Source organism: Ochotona princeps, chromosome 14 (assembly GCF_030435755.1).
Source record: "Ochotona princeps isolate mOchPri1 chromosome 14, mOchPri1.hap1, whole genome shotgun sequence".
NCBI classification, from domain to species: domain Eukaryota; kingdom Metazoa; phylum Chordata; class Mammalia; order Lagomorpha; family Ochotonidae; genus Ochotona; species Ochotona princeps.
The window spans coordinates 23,332,358-23,349,793 of record NC_080845.1 but is presented as its reverse complement, the minus strand read 5'-3'; the positions used below and the strand labels follow the sequence as shown (position 1 = coordinate 23,349,793).

General features: G+C 37.4%; 1 protein-coding gene across 5 annotated transcripts in view; it reads left to right on the top strand.

Moving 5' to 3' along the window:
* The window catches only part of FSD1L (fibronectin type III and SPRY domain containing 1 like), an 84,160-nt gene that overhangs the window by 44,893 nt on the left and 21,831 nt on the right, over positions 1-17,436 (top strand). For all 5 annotated transcript variants that reach the window (XM_058672984.1, XM_058672986.1, XM_058672988.1 and 2 more), the window contains 4 exons: positions 4,138-4,267; positions 9,256-9,356; positions 10,591-10,842; positions 13,850-13,938. In XM_058672984.1, the coding sequence (XP_058528967.1) occupies positions 4,138-4,267; positions 9,256-9,356; positions 10,591-10,842; positions 13,850-13,938 (572 nt within the window). The remainder of the gene's footprint in view (positions 1-4,137; positions 4,268-9,255; positions 9,357-10,590; positions 10,843-13,849; positions 13,939-17,436) is intronic.

Below are 17,436 nucleotides of genomic sequence, written 5' to 3'. Positions count from 1 at the left end.
CTCCCTCCCCTCCTCTTCCTCCTTCCCCACTTTATCCTCATACCATTTCTCACCATATTATTAGAGTGGCATAGTCCTTTAGTCGCAGTTACAAGTTTAACATTCTGCTGTTGAAGTGTGTCATGGCATTGTTAGTACAGGCAAGGTAGAAAATCTAGTACCACATTGTCAATATTCATTTAACAGTTTCATTGGGAGTCTTCCTTTTATTTGGAGTAGAGATGCCTGCTGCAAAATATCTTCACTTGCTGGTATACTAGTCTTCATTAGACAGTTCATCTATTTTCTATTTATGTTTTGCATTTTACATGAAGGTTGACTTCTTGTATCAGAGAGAACCTATGGTATTTGTTGTTTTGGGACTGGCTTACCTCACTGAACATAATGATCTCCAGTTGGGACCATTGTGTTGCAAATGGTAGAATTTCATTCTTTTTAATGACAGTAGTATTCCATGGAGTAGATGTACAAAGGTTTCTTTTTTTTAATTTTTATTTTTCATGATAATGTAGTTTCACAGTGTCACAGATTTCCCCCTCCACCATCCCAATTCATCCCCCCATTGTACTATATTATTAATACAGTAGTCTTTTAGCAAAAGTCACAAGTTCATCATTTTGGTATTAAAGTTTATTATACCATTGCAAGTATAGACAATGGTAGAAAGTCAAGCATCCTATTCTCAAGATGTATTTAATAATTTTATTGGGAGTCCATCTTTTATTTGGGCTAGAGATGCATACTGCAATGTAGCTTCACTTCTTGGTAGGCTAGCCTCTATTATATAATTCCTCTTCATGTACATGCATGTTTATATATGTATATATACACACACATATATACATGTTTATATACAATTACATTATATGCAATACATGTATTTTGCATGAAGGCTGCTTTATATCAGAGAGATCATATGATATATGTCTTTTTGTGATTGGCTTATTTCACTGAGCATGATAGTCTCAAGTTAGGACCGTTTGGTTGCAAAGGGCAAATTTTCATTCTTTTTAATGACTGAATAGTACTCCATGGAGTAGAGATGTACCACAATTTCTTTATCTGTTTCTCTTTTGATGGGCATCTGGGTTGTTTCCGTATTTTTGCTGTTATGAACTGTGCTGCTGTAAAGATGGGGATACAGGTTGCTTTCTTACCTGTAGATTTCATTTCCTTTGGATATATTTCCAGGAGTGGGACAGACTGAGTCATATGGTACATTTATTTTATGTTCATTAATTTTGTACCTTGCTACCTTGCCAAACTCATATCTTATGAATTCTGATCCTCTTTTAATTGAGCCTTTTGGTTCTTCTATGTATAAAATCATGGTGTCTGTGAACAGGAATAATTTGACTTTGTCATTTCCAATTTGAATTTCTTTAATTTGTTTTCCTTGTCTAATAGCTCTCGCAAGGACTTACAATACTATGTTGAATAGCAGTGGTGATAGTGGATATCCTTGGCTTGTTCAAGATCTTAGTGGGAAAACTTCCAGTCTTTCCCTGTTCAATATGATGCTGGTGTTGGGTTTTTTTTGTATATTGCATTGATTGTGTTACAGAAGGTTCCTTCTATGCTCTCTTGCTTAGGATTTTTAACATGAAATAGTATTGAATTCCATCAGATGCCTTCTCTGCAATTATTGAGATGATCATATGGTTTTTATTCTTCAGTTTATTGATGTGGTCTATCACATTTATTGATTTATGTGTATTAAACCATTCCTGAATTCCAGGGTTAAATCTCACCTGGTTCAGTTGAATGATCTGTCTGATATACTGTTGGGTTCTGTTGACTAGTATTTTGTTGAGAATTTTTGTGTCTATGTTCATCAGGGATATAGGTTTGTAGTTTTCTTTCTCTGTTGTGTGTCTATCTGGCTTTAGTAGTAAGGTGATGATGACTTCATAAAAGATTGCTTCTCTATCATTTTGAATAGGTTGTGTAAGTTTAGGGTAAGTTCTTGAAACATTTGGTAGATTTCAGCAGTGAATTTCTTATTGGGAGGTTTTGATTACTGAACCCTTGTCCATCATGGTTATAGATCCATTTAGATGTTTAATTACCTCATGATTTAGATTTGCTAAAGTGTACATGTCCATGAATCTTCCAGTTTCTCCCTGGTCTTCTGATTTGTTGACATCAGTTGGTTTATCACTTAGTTGTTTTTCAAAGAAACAGCTGTACAATTTATTCCTCTTATATATTGTTTTTTTCCTACAGTTGGTTTATTTCCTCACTTATATTTATTATTTCTTCTGTTAATCATGGAATTATTTTGCTATTGTCTTTCTAGTTCCTTCAGATACATAGTTAGCTTTCTAGTTTCTTGTGTTAAGCACTGGTGGCAGTGAACTTTCCTTTTAGCATTGTCTTGACTGTCCCACAGATTTTGCTATGTTAATGCCTTGATTCGTTTCAAGGAATTTTTTGATTTCCCCTTTTATTTCTTCTATAACCCATTGTTTGTTCAGTTCCCAAGTATTTGGTATTTTCTGGGGTATTTTGATTTGATGGTCTCCAGTTTTATTCTATGATGGTCTCATTAGATGCGTGGTAGGATTTCTTTTCCTTTTTTCTTTTTTTTTTAATTTTCTGAGGCTTGTGTTTGTCTTATAATGTGATCGGTCCTGGAGGTGTATTCTGTGAAAGGATGAAAGATTCCGTAGATATCAGTTAATTTTATTTATTCTGTTGTCTGTGAGAGCTTTGTTGTTTTTTTTTTTTTTCTGAGTTTCTGCTTTTCCATCTGTGCATTGAAGTTAGTGGTGTGTTAAGGTCCCCCATAATTATTATATCAGTATCTGTATTTCCCTTTAAATCCATTAAGGTTTGTTTCACATTGCTAGGTGCTTTGGCATATTTGGTGCATATCCACTGCTAGAGTTTTTCCCTCTTGCTGACTGGATCCCTTAAGGATTATATGGTGTCCTTCATCATCTTCTTAATGCTTTGCAATTCAAGTCTATATTATCTGATATTAGAATGGCTATACCCTCTCATTTTTCCTTTCCATTAGCTTGGATTATCCTTTTCCACGCTTCAACTTTCTACATATCTTTGTTGGTGGGATGTGTTTCTTCTATGCAACAGATACATGGGTCCCATTTTTTATCTAATCCACTAATGTATGTCTTTTGATTAATGAGTGATGCCATTTGCATCAGGGTTAATATCAATACGTAGTAACCTGGTCCTGTCATTTTTCACGGAGTTTTCATTGTGTGATTTAGTTTTCTTTTGTGATTTTATTGAGATGATCTCCACTTTTTTCTGCTTTGACTTTGGTAGGTCTCATTCCTTTTTTTTTTTTTCTATTTGTAAGCATATCTTTTTTAAGATTCATTTTATTTTTATTGGAAAGTCAGTTTTACAGAGAGAAAGAAAGAAAGATCTTCTGTCTGCGGATTCACTCCTCAAGTGGCCAGAACGGCCAGAGCTGAGCTGATTCGAAGCCAGGACCCAGGAGCTTCTTCTGGGTCTCCCGCGAGGATGCAGGGTCCCAAGGCTTTGGGTCATCCTCCTTTGCCTTCCTAGGCCACAAGTATGGAGCTGGATGGGAAGTGGAGCAGCTGGGACTCGAACTGGTGCCCATATGGGATCCCGAGCATGCAAGGCGAGAAATTTAGCCATTAGGCCACTGCGCCAGGAGCAATGCTGGGAGTTTTAAACACTCATATTGAAAAGTTAAACTTTAGGGCCTGGCCTGATAGTGTAGCGATTAAGGTCCTCACCTTGAATGTGCCAGGATCCCATATGGGCGCCGGTTCTAACTCCTGCGGCCCTGTTTCCCATCTAGCTCCCTGCCTGTGGCCTGGGAGGGCAGTCAAGGACAGCCCAAGACTTTGGGACCCTGCACTCGCGTGGGAGACCTGGAGAAGGCTCCTGGTTTTGGATAGGCTCAGTTCCAGCTGTTGCAGCCATTTGGAGAGCGAACCATTGGACACAGGATCTTCCTTTCTGTCTCTCCTCACTGGATATCCACCTTTCCAATAAAAAAATAAATAAATCTTTGAAAAAAAGAAAAGAAAAGTTAAACTTTGATTGTCTGTATATAGTTTTGCATGGGAAAGTATGTGGTGATAGTTGGGGGATGTGCTACATTTTAAAAAATGAAAATATTTTCTTGGGCAGCACTTAACTTCAGTTTGGATAACACTTCATCCCATTTGAACTTGAAAGTTGAAGATTCCTGTGTAGAGTGGGATCCTACTGGAGGAAAAGGCCAAGAAAGTAAAATTAAAGGAAAAGAGAATAAGGGCAGGTAAGCTACTTCATTAAATCTGGTGTATGGACAAATGCTTATGCTTTGTGTTTTGATAATGACTTATGTTGAAATTCTTATTCTGTACACCAGTATGATTTCTGATATACTAGTAACACTAGAGTGAAGAACATAGTGCCATTTGTCATTAACTGATTTGTGCATGAAATTCCCATTTGTTTAATTTCTTTCCTAATCCTCTTATACATTTTCATTTTTGTATTCCATTTCTTTAAAGTTATATACATATATATGTGGTGTGGGGTGTGTGTGTGTGTGTGTGTGTGTGTGTGTGTGTGTGTAGCAACTGTAAGTGCTTACAGAGGATTTTCTAGTGTAATTTCTGGATTTTAGACTTACAAATCCCCTTTCTTACCTGAAGGTCTGCACCAAATGACAGCCATTAGCATGTACATTCCCCTAATCAGCAGTCTCCTGAACCCAGGAGGTGGGCTCAAGGACCTTTTATCATTTTCATAGCTTATTTAGATAATGTCCAAGTGTGAGAGCCTTTTTTTTTTTTAACAGAAGACACTTTGTTCAAGCTGAAGGTAAAGTCATTGTTGAGTTACAACAATGAATCAGAGAAATTCCTCATCAGGCTTTTGATCTTATTGTATGCTGTTAAACTTAACTTGTAAAACACTCTCATATAACAGTTACTTATTTTTATCTGACAGTGTCCATGTTACTTCACTGAAGAAACTTACAAGGTGATGATATGTGTCTGTTTAGTTTTAGGATTTAAGTATATTAAGCTTGGCTGGATAACTTTTAATTTTTTTTCTTTTAACCAACAAGCCAAAACCATTGCAGCAGCCTTCGTAAGCTAAAATATTGCTCTGTGTGGGCTGTCTGTACTGGGAGCTTAAGTTTTGGATTTAGAGCATTAAGTGTGTTGCATATTCTTTAGATTTTATTGTATATGATAATAAAACAATCTGTGCTTTAAAATACTTCTTGAGCTTTTTTTCCATTTTGTTTTTTTATGCTTTGACTTATACTTGGCATCCTGTTTTCTGTATTCAGTATACCTAACATTATAGCTTTGCTTTTACTTGTTTTTGATATAAGACTGCTTTGAAGCATTCTGTACGTTCAAAGAATCATACAGTTCCAAAACTTAATGATTAAAAATACAGACCTTGATTATTTTGAGGACAATGGAAGAATCATGGATAATTTCAAATTTCCTGAGTAAAAATGCACATATTTGAAGACACTATTTACCTTTACCAGAAACCAACAAGTTTTCTCTTTTTGAATTATGCTTTTTCTCTCCTTTTTAGTTTATTTGCTTGCTGTTGGTAAATAGTGAGTTCATAGTTAGTATATTATAGATTATAAAATGCTGCTGGATTTCATAGTGTCTGTGAAGTTTTACATGATTGCCAAGAAATTTTGAGAGTGCTTATATTAGTAGTCTTAGCTTATATTATTTCTTTTTCTGTTCATTTCAAGGATATTTCATGTGTTGTAGGCTACTTCAGGAATGTTATAGACATTTGTTTATTCTTTCCATAAATTGTTTTTATTGTAGAATGTTTGTTAGATGTTGTGGGAGGTAGAGTGGAGGACTGTAGAGATGTAGTGGGACTTACCAGCAGTGTCCTTGCCTCATGTAGATCTCATTTAGATGAGACACGTGTACAGGTGACAGTAGTGCCAAGTAGGTATTATTTATAATGGTAAGTATGAATAAAGAAGTTGAAAAGAAGGAAGATGTTCAGAATTGCATCTGCTAGGGTGGTCCCTTAAGACAATTATGCCTTCATTAAGGAAATGATTTTTAGAGTAGGTTTTGAGGAAGGACAGGAACATGTGATATTTGGACTTGCATGGAGAGAGGTGCCAAGAGGAAAGGCATTGCAAAGATCTTGTGAACTTTGGCTGTTACATTCATCTGTGTAGTGTTCTATAAGCATGAGAAGCTGGGAACAGACCAAGAGTGAAATGCCAAGCCAGGTTATTTGTAAGAACGAAGTGCATGAAGATTAAAAGGTGGATGGCTCAGAGCTAGGTTTGTCTTCTTAAAGTGAATAAAATGAATTAGATGACAAGGAAGTCATTCTGGAAAGCTTTTAAAATAACCCATGCTGGAGATAGCAAAGAACCTTAATTCAAGTGGCCAAATTGTTTTAAGGAGAAGTGAAGTGAGGAATGGCTGGAAGGATGCCGTATTTAACCTAATAGCTGTGCGTGTACTACTTGCAAAAATGCACCTGGAAGACAGGAATGCTGAGGTCGGGGAGTTCTTACTTAAGCTGCTTCTGAGGTTAACCTGCCATTCTGAATAGTTATTTATATCTTTTCTTTTCTCCATGCTTTCCTTTTTCTTTATTACTGGTAAGTTAAACTTTTTTTTCTTTAAAAAAATGTTTTTCTGGTTGTCATAAGAACTCGACTTATTTTAAAGCAGTACTAAGTGAAAAATAGTTTACCCATGAATTTCTAACTATTGGCTTGATTACCTAGGAAATATTTTTTTAAATGTGTGTTTCCTCCTAACAACCACTCTGGATCACCAGCTGAGAAAATGAATTCAGTCTCCTGGTTGATTCAGATTGTTACTCCTCAGTTGACAGTAATTTTCATAAAATCCAAAAGGATTGTATTTCTGATCTATAACTATGGTCAGGCAAGAGAAGGTGGCCCTTAGTTGGTAACTTCACATGCTCCATTTATTCAGCTGAGTTCATTCGTTTTAGTGAAGATGTCACACAGCTTTGTGTACTGAGAATGCAAAAATGAGGGCATGTGACCAGGTAATACCAATTTCCTTTCCCTCAGCTCTTCCACAGCCAAGTTCATTCCTTGGTATGGCAACCAAATGATGAGGGGCCCTATGGTAGAGTATGTAAGAATCGTATTTTCACCACCACATGTGATGGTCCCCCTTAAGGGACTTTTCTGTTTTTGTTTTTAATCTCAGTGATTACTAGCCTGATGAGCAGCAAAAATCATTATTCTTTATTCAAAGACTAAAATGTGTATTTCCCAAGCTGTTCTCTGGTGTTCTGTTTCAGTAGTCTATGGTGCATCCTAGTATTTTGCATTTTTAAAAGGTCCTCTGATGGTCTATTTTTAAAGTTAGTTTTTATTTCACATTTCAATCTTTTTTAAAAACGGAGACACTGACTTATACTAGCCTCAGCCTGCATTGGGTCAGGATCACCATTGTCCGCTACTTCCCTGTCTCGTCCCCCTGGAAGTTCTTTGGGGATGGGACAGTGCACATAGAATGGTCATCTCCATGGTAACAATATCTTCTTTGGGCTGCCTTCTGAAGGACTGGCCTGCGATTCTTCCGAAGGCATTAGTCTTCAGAATTATGTCCGTGGTAAATTTTTTTGTCTGTCATAGATTTGCTTGTAAGCAGATAGTGGACCCTGAACATCCCTGTCAGTGAAATCTTTGGTTTGAGGGGCATCTATGTTTTTAAATTTTAAGGAGCTTGTTGAGCCTGAAAAATATGCTGATAAATTCTTTGCTTGAAGCTGGTTCTCTTTTCTTCAGCAGTTCCATATTCTCTTGCCTCCTCTTCAGCTGTGTGTTCACAAAGTGATGGAAATTTTTCAGCTCCACTAAAATCGTATGAGACTGCTTGGTTTATGTAGTCCATCACTGACCAAATGAGTATATTTACTCAGAAAATCTGAGAAAACCAAACATTGAAGAACACAAAATACTTATTTTTGATATTCCTAATACAAAGTAGAAGTTATCTGTTTTTATTGATTTCTGTCCTTTATTTTGAGGAAGATCTCAAAAATACTGCTGGATTTTCTCCTTCAGATTTTTCCCCCTCCTTAATAAAAAGAGACTAATAAGTCATATATTTCACAGGATTTCAGTCTCTTATTTACCTCCAATTATGCTGTCTAAACAGAACTTATATGCCTGTGTTTTTAAATAAATAGCTTTACAAAAAGAACCTTTGTAGTCCTTTTGGAAGAGTTAAACTAAATAATATAAATGCTGGGTTATTTTATTACTTAAACATTGACCGGAAAGCAGATAGAAGTGGTCCTGAGTTCACAGTTTAATTCCTTGAAACTGATATATAAGTGTTGTGATCACAAGTCATTTAACTAATGCAAAATAACATGAATTGACTGTAAATTTTATCTTTATTCTTGATTTATGTTTGTTTTTCTCATGGGTTTCTAAGCCAGTATAAGTTAGTGAAATCTACTAAGTTAATCTTTTGGGGAAAAATTTCTAGTGCAGTTATGTTAGCCATGTGTTTTTATTTCTAACTAGTGGTGAGAATGTATACTATTAATTTCATTTCTGTCAAATAGTAATGTTAGTATTTTGTTGACAAATTTTTTAGTGCAGTGATTTAATTAAAATGTTATATGCAAAACATCTGGGATTTAATCTGTTTTAAGTTTTTGAGAGTTAGTGACAAGCTAATACTGTACAGTGTAGTGTATTACATAATTTGACAAGAAGTTTAATTCCTGGAAACAGGAATTCTTGTTTCTTCTGTTGGGAGAAATGGTTTATAGAATTAAATGCTGTCCTGTGTGTGGATTTAGCCAGTCACTGTTTCTCTTTTAAGGATCTAGGAAAAAAGTACCCACAGTTAATAGGATTATTTACTTATATAAAGAAAATCCCATTTTGCCTTTGCTTTTATTTAAATTTAGCTACAAAAACTTTGAGCGTTACTTGATAATTTTTCTTTAGTTTTTTTCTTTTATCAATTTTGCTTTTATGCTGGTAATATTATTTCAACTGTGTGTTCTTCATGTAAGCTTTGCTGCATGGCGTTAGTGTTTTCCGCCTGCTTTATAATGATGGCTTCTTACATTTTAGTGTTTACAGTTGATAATGCTAATAATATGCAAATTAAATTAAATGGTGCTGTTCATGCAATGTGACTAGAAATCTTACCAAAAGTTCTTTCCATGATTTGTAATTTTAGGTTATAAAACAGTTGTAACATAAACTGTATTTCTTTTTGTTTTCTGTTTATATAGAAGTGGTACACCGTCCCCCAAACGGACATCCGTAGGCTCCAGGCCACCGGCAGTAAGAGGCGGCAGAGACCGTTTCACTGGGGAATCCTATACAGTGCTGGGTAGGGTAAAACATAGTAGTGTTTAGTATCTCATTTCAAAGGTAGCACCGGCATATAGACACAATTTCCACTTAGGAGTACTGACTATGTTTTAAATAAATCTTTTTTCTTTTAAAAATCGATTTATTTTTATTGGAAAAGAAGATCAGATTTATTGAGAGAAGGAGAGGCAAAGAGCTTTCATTCTCTTGTTCACTCCTCAAAGGGCCTCAGTGGCCAGATTGGAGCCAATCTGAAGCCACGAACCAGGAGCCTCTTTTAGATCTCTCATGTGGGTGCAGGGTCCCAAGGTTTTGGCCCATCCTATGCTGCCCTCCGTGGCCACAAGTACAGAGCTCGATGGGAAGTGGGACAGCCAGGACATCTAAATGGGTTTCTGGCACTTGGAAGGTGAGGATATCGCCATTGAACTGTGCCTTTATATGATCCTTGAAGAAGTTTCTTTTTCTAAAGAGAAGTCTAATACAGTTATTTTGGAGGTATTTAAAAATTGTACTATTATGAGGGCAGACAGTTGTTGCAGAGTAGATGCCTCCTGGGTTGCCTGTATCCTGTTATTTGGAGTCCTACCTCTGCCCCTGATTGATGCACACTTCTTGCTGAACTGCACTGGGAAGCAGCAGTGGTGGCTCAGGTAGATGGGACACCTAGATTGAGTTCCTGCCTTCAGCCTGGTCCAGCAACACTGATGGGGTATTTGGAAAGTGACCCCCACCTCCCGCTCCCCCTTTCTCATCCCCTTACCTTCCTCTTCCCCACCTTTTCCCTTTACCTCCTCCCTCCCTCTCCCCTCCTCCCTCCCTCGCTTAGCTCATCCTTCCTTCTCTTGCTCTGCCTCTCTCCGCTTACTCCTTCCCCCTCCTTCTCCACCTTCCTCTCCTTCTCCCCTTCCTCCATCCTTCTGCCGCTCTGTCCCTTCCTCTTTCTCTATGTTTCAAATACATACAAACATATACAAAAATCTTTGGAATTATAGTATTGATACTTCTAAAACTGTACCTCAGCTTGCTTTGTTCCTACATAGGAATATAAGCCTTGGTGGGATAATAAAGGAAAAAGCTTCTGAGGTATTTTACATAGAGAAAAATTAGTGTTTGTATGTTAACATGATTATTTTTATAGAATACTTGACTCAGATTTGGTGGGAGCCATTTGTAGGACAAATCTGAGATACAAATTTGTGACTCAGAAGGAAGAAAAAAAATGCCAAATCTATCTTTTCTGTCTTTTGTAGGAGATACTGCCATTGAAAGTGGACAACATTATTGGGAGGTCAAGGCACAGAAGGACTGTAAATCCTACAGTGTGGGAGTAGCATATAAAACTTTGGGGAAATTTGACCAGTTGGGAAAGACAAACACTAGTTGGTGTATCCATGTCAACAATTGGTTACAAAACACATTTGCTGCAAAACATAATAATAAGGTCAAAGTTTTGGATGTTCCTGTTCCTGAGAAAATAGGTGTATTTTGTGATTTTGATGGGGGTAAGTTTACTTGTTTTCTCTTAAGTCATTGCATTGTAGTTGCCTGAGTTGCTGTACTTTTTGTTGATAATCCTCTCCGTTGATAATCCTTAGTATTATGGTGGGGATATTTTGACAATTTAGCTTTGATCACAGCATAACCTCTTGTTTTACAGTTGACTGTAAGGGCATTTGGTGTCTGCTTATAGCACTCCAAAGATCCTTACAGTGTGTTAGTGAAATCTGATAGATTATGCTGATTTTAGTTTTAATTTCTTCCTTACCTTGTTTCGTTACCTACCTGTAGAAAGTGGTGAGTCATATTTTTCAAGTGCAAGTGGACCTTACAATGGCTGTCTACCTGCCACAAAGTATAAAATCTATTGCACTGTGTGGGCAGATAACTGCTACTCCTGTGCTTGAAGCACTTTGTGTTAAGGTGAAGATCATAGTTTTGGAAGGAAGCCTGTTTCATCATTGGAACTCCTGGATAGAATGCTTATCTTACAATGACTTACATTGGCTCTTTGTAATGTCTCAGACTGTTGTTCTTACACTTCATCATCTAGATAAACATAGAATTGTGAACCATAATCCACATTTTGTAATATTCATTATCTGTTTAAAACTTGTAGCATTGAATTTTCTTGTCAAGTTTTTCCAGCCTATTCAATCTTTGTTATTCGCTGTTCTCATATTTTAATTTTTCTAAATCCTTACAACCTTACAATATCTTATGGTCATTATAATGTATTCCTTTTTTCTTTTTAAATTAAAAAAAATGAGAACATTTTCAGTTTACATTGTAACCAGAGGCTTAAATACTCCACTAAGCATTGAGTTCAAAATGTAAAACGTAGACACTGTAGTTCTTCATGAATATAGGCAAGGACTATATAAATAAGAGAATGAAAAGGTGTTAATTTTACTCAGACACAGTAAAACTTAAGGATTTATTATTTTTATTTGAAAGGTAAAATTAGAGAGGGGGAAGAGAGAAGAGCGAGAGAGAACGAACTTCCATCCATTGGTTCATTCCCTAAATGGCCACAATGGTCAGAGCTGAGCTGATTCAAAGCCAGAAACTAGGAGCTTCCACTGGGTCTCTCATGTGGGTGCAGGGGCTCAAGGACTTGAACCATCCTCTGCTGCTTTTCCAGTTCATAAACATGAAGCAAGATCAGAAGTAGAGCAGCAAGCCCCTATACACAGTAAAATTTAAGACAGTCACAGAAAAAATTGAGGCAGGACTACCATATTGCGTGTTTAGCATGCATTTTGAAATGCAGTGAAAGAACTCAAAAGTAGAGCTGAAGGTAAGTATATGACACACCACCAGAATGGCTATTGAAGGTTTACACAGAAATGTCTACCTAAGCGTTACTGCTCTGCTGTTTACTAACTTGTGCCTACTATGTAATTTTGTGTCCCTCAGGCACACAGCACTTTGCTAGTATGTCTCAATGTTAACATTATTTTTTCTTCCTCTTTGTTTGATAGCAATTGAGTTATTAGGGGAATACTGCAGAGGGGGGGAAAGCCTCAACAAAGCAGCTGCGGTTTGTTTTGTTTTGTTTTGTTTTGTTTTGGCTGTTGGGCGGATATGTATTTGGGAGCCCCCTCCCCACTTCACCCGTATACCACCAGGGTGAATAGGAGGCATGCAGGAAGGGCAGGGCCCACAGAAAGTTGCATAATCATGAATGCAAGGGGAGAGGAGGAGGAAAGAAAGAAACAAATCAAAACAAAAAGAAAGAAAATACAAATCCTATAATACACGCAGCAGGGTGGTGAGGGGCAGACATGAAGCTGAGGCCGGAGGGTGGGCTGCGGGGGGTGGGGGGGGCAGCAGAACCCTACCTCCTCTCTTGGATGCTGTTTCCATAGTTTCCAGGCTGAGAAGCCCTCTCAGAAGATGAGACCAGGAGGAGGGTCAGGGCTTCAGTTGCCACCCTCCCCCCCCCAGCTGTAGCTGTAGCTGTTGTAGGCAGACTTATTGGTTGGGGCTTCTGCGGGAAGGAGCTGGTCTGGCTACATTGCCTGCTGCCCGTCTGCTGCTGCTGGCGCTGGCAACAGAGAATCATCTGTAAGTATGTAGCTGGCCATCCTGCTGCAGGTGATGATGAAGGATCTGGGAGTGCTGCTGCTGATTGGGGGGGGGGGGAGGTTAGAATGTGCATAAAGGGGGCAAGTGGGTAGGCAGCAGCTGTGGCCGGATTGATGGGCCCCCCCGACTTCCTAGGGCTAAAGGCAAGTTGAAGGAGGCAACAGGAGTACCGGAATGAAGAACTTGTTTCTCATATGGCTGGGTTTTGGAGTACACAGAACCCGAGATATCTGGCACGCCCATGTTATTGGAGGTGACTGATATGCCAGTGTTGTATAGCAGCTGCGTTTAGAATAGGAAACAAAAGAGACCAAAGTTATTTTCACAGTTGGCATACAAACCAGGGGAGACTCATCCAAGGGGAACTTCATGAAGGAGAACAGTTGTGAGGAGGCCATTAGGCTGGTGTAGAAAAGGGCAGTTCTATTAGGACATAATCCTGTTGAAAGAGAACATATTCAGCTTTAAAATTGAAGCAGCTTTAACAATACTGTGATTTCAGAGACTGGATTCAAGTAGTTAGTTGACAAGGTATAAGCTTTTAAAGAGTAATGTGATTTGGATAGAAAATGTGGCTTTCATTAAATTAGGAGGAAATAACCTTTTTTTAATGGATCATGAAACAATTTACTAAACAATTGTGAAATAGTAAAATAGTTGAGTGAGTAGAATGGTGCCATAATATCAAGGCATTATGAAGACAACATAGAGTTGAAAATCAGGAAAGATGACTGCTTCTTGAACATGTCTGCATTGACTTTCTAGTGAGAATAATTAAATCCAGTTGTTACAGTTTGTAATAAAGAATTAATGCCAAAATATGTTTTAGGCTTTTTTTTCCTTATATGGTAATTATTAGACTTAATCTGATCTTATAGTTTTTTCCTATAGTAAATTAGACTGCTTTTCTTTTCTTTTTAGGTCAGCTTTCTTTCTATGATGCAAACTCCAAACAATTGCTTTATTCCTTTAAGACAAGATTTACTCAGCCAGTTCTACCTGGATTCATGGTTAGTACCCAACTTACATTGTAGTTTTTCAATTATAAGGAGAATAATTTGTTTTATACTTGGAAAGCAAGATTTCTCATTTTTCATATTTTTTTCCTTGAGTTTCCAGTCTACTTTCTTCCCAATCTATGGTTGTCTACATATTTTTGGTGTATTTTAGTGAAATAAATGTTAATACATTAAAAGTAAACATCATAAGCATATGGTCTGATGTATTTTCATAATACTACATTCTTGTGACGAGCACCTAGTTTATGAAATGGAGTATTAGCCAGAACCTCGGGAGTCCACATGTCATATCTAACCCATAGAAGCTGTCCTCCAAAAATGCTTAGACTGTCTTGGGGCTCAATATCCAAGATTTGTTTTGAATCTTTCTCAACTTTACATAAAAGGAACTACACAATTTCATTTGTAGTCCTATCGTGCAGTTTATCCATATTCTATATGGTTGTAGTTCATTCAGTCCCATAGCTGTACAGTTTTCCATTATTTGGCTATATCGTTATCTATTCTAATTTAGATGATTACAGGGCTGGTTCCCAAATATTCTTATCATGTCTTTTAATAAATGTTCTTTTATACATGTATTTCCAATGAGCATATACATAGAAGTTAGACTGCTAGATCATATGCTATATATGTAACTAAAGTAGATGATACCAATAAGTTTAGCAAAGTGCTTGATTACACTAATTTATAAACAACCATGTATGAGAACTTGAGTTCTTCTGTGGTTTGGCACACTTGGTTTTCTCTCAGTTTCAGTACTTCTAGTTGGTATGATATATTATGACTTTAACTTGTGTTTCATGAATGACTAATGCTACTGAGCACATTTTCATATTTTTATTGATTATTTCAGTATATTATTCTCTGAATCAGCCATTCTCTTGCTTGAATTCTCTTGGGTCTTTTATTACTTGTTGATTGATTTGCTGTCCTTATCTGGTCTGATTTATTAGCAACATTTTATCTATTGCAGATAACCTCTAGACTCTGCCTTTCCTTCTTTTATTAAAGAAATGACCTTGTTATTTGAGTTGATGAAAAAAATTTTTAGATTGTAATGTTATCCAGTTTATCAGGTTTTTTTTTCCTCTTACAATTTATACTTATTGTTTTATGCTTAAGAAATTATTAATCAGTGCCTGGCACAGTACCCTAGCATGTACAAGGTGAGGACTTTAGCCACTAGGGTACTGCACTTGGCCCTAAAAATCTGTTTTTTGCCATAAACATCTGCTCTATTGTGTGTTTTTTGGCTGTTGATTCCAGTTTGGTCAGTTATGTGGGACTCAGGAAAGTTAGTTTTTCTACTTGGGTATTTTTTTTAAAGATTTTTTTTTATTATTATTTTTATTACAAAGTCAGATATACAGAGGAGGAGAGACAGAGAGGAAGATCTTCCGTCCGATGATTCACTCCCCAAGTGAGCCGCAACGGCTGGTGCACGCCGATCCGATGCCGGGAACCAGGAACCTCTTCCAGGTCTCCAACGCGGGTGCAGTGTCCCAAGGCATTGGGCCGTCCTCGACTGCTTTCCCAGGCCACAAGCAGGGAGCTGGATGGGAAGTGGAGCTGCCGGGATTAGAACTGGCGCCCATATGGGATCCCGGGGCGTTCAAGGCGAGGACTTTAGCTGCTAGGCCATGCCGCCGGGCCCCGGTATTTTTTTTTTTTTAATAATTATTATTTTACAATACAGTTCTAGGCTCTGAGATTTCCCTTGCCCTATCCCCAAACTCTTCCAACCCCCACTGATTTCCCCTATATTATTACAGTAGTGTAATCTTTCATGAACAATCCTAAGTCCATCATTCTGCTATTTAAGTGTGCCCTGACAGTATAGGTATGGACAGTGGCATAGAGTCCAGCGAGCGTCCTATTGTCAAGATATATTTAACAGTTTCATTGGAAGTCCTTCATTGATCTGGAAGTAGAGATGCATACTGCATTGTATCTTCACATCTGGATATGCTAGTCTCCATTACACAGCTACTATACATCCCCTTAAATGAAAAGCCATAAAACAAAATCAACAACAGGAAGAAAAATAGAAAATTTACAACAACATGAAGTTAAATAGCATGTTAAATAGCAAGTTAAATCACCTATGTGACGCTGAAGAAATGAAAAAGAAAATAAAAAACCTTTTTAAAGAAAACAATGTTACTGTATGACCTGTATGAGTCAGTGAAGAAATTAATAAGAAAAAAAGACCTTTTTGAAGAAATGAAAAGTGGTATCAAAACCCATGAGATGTAGCAAAAACAGTTTTTGAAAGGGTTATTGATTTTATATTTTACATGAAAGTTGCCTTATATCATAGAGAACATATGATATTTGTCCTATCTTCAGAACTCTACTAAACACCTGCTGGCATGGATGTGGGGAGAAAGGTACACTCTTCACTGTTGCTGGGAGTCTACGCTAGTACAGCCAGTGTAGAAGTCAGTATGGGGAGTGCTAAGAGAACTGAAGATTGACCTGCCATCTGACCCAGCTATCCTACTACTGGGAATATATCCAAAGGAAATGAAACTTGTATATGAAAAAGGAATCTGTAACCTATATTTATAGCAGCACCATCTATGATAGCAAAGATATGGAAACAACCCACATGTCCCTAAAAAGAGAAGTAGATAAGGAAACTGGTGTATCTACTCCATGGAATACTATTAGGCCATTAAAAAAGAATGAAATTTTACCATTTTCAACCAAACTAGAGACCATTAGGCTCAGTGAAATAAGTCAATCCCAAAAGGACGAATACTTAGGTAGATTTTTACAAGACACTGCATACAGTATTTACAGTGTCGTCTTTTTTCTGATCCAAGTAATGAAAATTATTACAATTGTAAATATTGTAAAATGACTTAGGAGATTATTATTATTTAAAGATTTATTTATTTTTATCCCAAAGTCTGATATTACAAGAGGAGGAGAGACAGAGAAGAAGATCTTTCATCTGCTGGTTCACTCCCCAAGTGGCCACAATGGCTGGAGTTGAGCTGATCCAAAGCCAGGATCCAGGAGCTTCTTCCAGGTCTCTCACACGGGTGCAGGGTCCCAAGGCTGTGGGCCATCCTCGACTGCTTCTCAGGCCACAAGCAGGGAGATGGATGGGAAGTGAGGCAGCCGGGACTCGAACCGGTGCCCATATGGGATCCCAGCATGTGCAAGGCGAGGACTTTAGTTGCTAGGCTACCATGCAGGGCCCATTAGGAGATTATTTTGAATCAATTTTTTTCTATTCATTGCAGACCTGCTTTTATTCCCTAAGTGAATCATTTGTGTGTGTGTGTGTGTTTAATATAGTTAACTATATTAAAGTATGTAAGTATATAAGTCAGGTTATTGTAAAGTTTACATGTAGCAGTTCAAAATGCATAAGTTTCAACATAATCATAGTCAAAATATAGAATATTTCCACCACCCTACAGAAGTCTTTTATGGTCCTTTTTAGAGAATCCCACTCAACATGAAGTGGTAGCA